Source organism: Benincasa hispida, chromosome 2, assembly GCF_009727055.1.
Source record: "Benincasa hispida cultivar B227 chromosome 2, ASM972705v1, whole genome shotgun sequence".
Lineage (NCBI taxonomy): Eukaryota > Viridiplantae > Streptophyta > Magnoliopsida > Cucurbitales > Cucurbitaceae > Benincasa > Benincasa hispida.
In genome coordinates, this window is record NC_052350.1 from 40612875 (window position 1) to 40614350 (window position 1476).

Below are 1476 nucleotides of genomic sequence, written 5' to 3' on the forward strand. Positions count from 1 at the left end.
CTCCCTTCGGACGATGTTTGTATGGATCAATATCAAGGTGAATGGAGAAAGTATTTATAATAAGTAGGGGAAGGATATGTGTCAACATTCCTACGGTATCCTTTATTAGTTTCCATGGTGAGATTTCATACTCAGGCTCATGGTGGCCTGGACTCATCCTCCCTTCAGAAGGTGTTTGTATGGAGTCAATATCAGGGCAAATTCTAGAAATGGATAGGGTCATTTTAGTTTTGTCACCAATATTGTCTTTCCCTTTAGTAGACTTATTGGGATGAAACTCTAGGTTCTAAAATGTAGCGTCACACTTAAAATAATCATTAAATAAGTTAATGTTTTCTTGACCAAAATAATAGTAACAAAACTGTATAGGAATAAGAGTTATTCTGGTGTATTATTTGGTTGAGAGTATCTTAATTCAATGAAGGAATAACTGACTACAATTCGTAGATTTTAGTTCTAAATCACTTAAGTATCATTGCAAAATAATATGAGTTTAAGGGCTTTTATTATTATGCTTGCTAAAATTAGATTGTGTTTTTAAAGAGTTATGTTGTTTTCTAACTTAGATTAAAATTGTTTATTTCAGCGAAAACAATGACTAATGTTGTGATTAACCTCCTTAGTGCTACTAAACTTACTAGTGAAAATTATACAACCTGGAAAAATACAATTAATACTTCGTTGGTGATAGATGACTTGAAATCCAACTTAATTGAGGAATTTCCTCAAATACCCGCCCCTAATGCTGCACAAAATGTTCGTGAGGCATACAAAAGATGGATGAAGGCCAACGAAAAGGCCCGTGAGTACCTCTTGGCCAACTTATCTGATGTTCTAGCTAAGAAGCACGAGAACATGGTCTCTGCTTGAGAGATTATGAAATCGATGTGTGATATGTTTGGACAACCGTTCACTTAAATCAAGCACGATGCTCTCAAGTTCATCTTTAATGCTCAGATGCAAGAGGAGGCCTCTGTTAGAGAATATGTTCTCAACATCATGGTCCACTTCAATTCAGCTGAGATGCAAGGGCCAGTTATTGACGAAGCCAGCCAGGTCAACTTTATTCTGGATACTCTTTCAAAGAGGTTCCTCCAACTCTGTAGTAACATGGTTATGAACGACTAGACTACAACCTAACTACCTAATCTTATGAGCTGCAAACCTATGATTCCTTAATGTAAGTCAAAAGGTAACGTGGGGAAGAAAATGTTGCTAGCTCTTCTAGGGATTTCCACAGAAGTTCGACCTTTGGGATTAAACCTGGATCTTTCTTTTCTAGATCCAAGAAGTGGAAGAAGAAAAAATATAGAAAAGGGAATAAAGTTACCCCTTCTTCTGCTATCCAAAAGAGCAATAAAGCCAAACCTGCAAAAGGAATATATTTTCATTGCATCCAAGACAGGTATCAGAAAAGGAATTGTTCGAAGTACTTGGCTGAGAAGAAGAACATCAAAGAATGTAAATATGATTTGC

The 1476-nt window shown here is 36.2% G+C and overlaps 1 protein-coding gene across 1 annotated transcript; it reads left to right on the top strand.

The window, feature by feature from the left end:
* The first annotated feature begins 594 nt into the window (after positions 1-594).
* Positions 595-1128, top strand: LOC120072099. The gene is made up of 2 exons (XM_039024512.1): positions 595-858; positions 958-1128. The coding sequence occupies exons 1-2, from the start codon at positions 595-597 to the stop codon at positions 1126-1128; spliced, it is 435 nt and encodes a 144-aa protein (XP_038880440.1).
* The last annotated feature ends 348 nt before the right edge of the window (positions 1129-1476 follow it).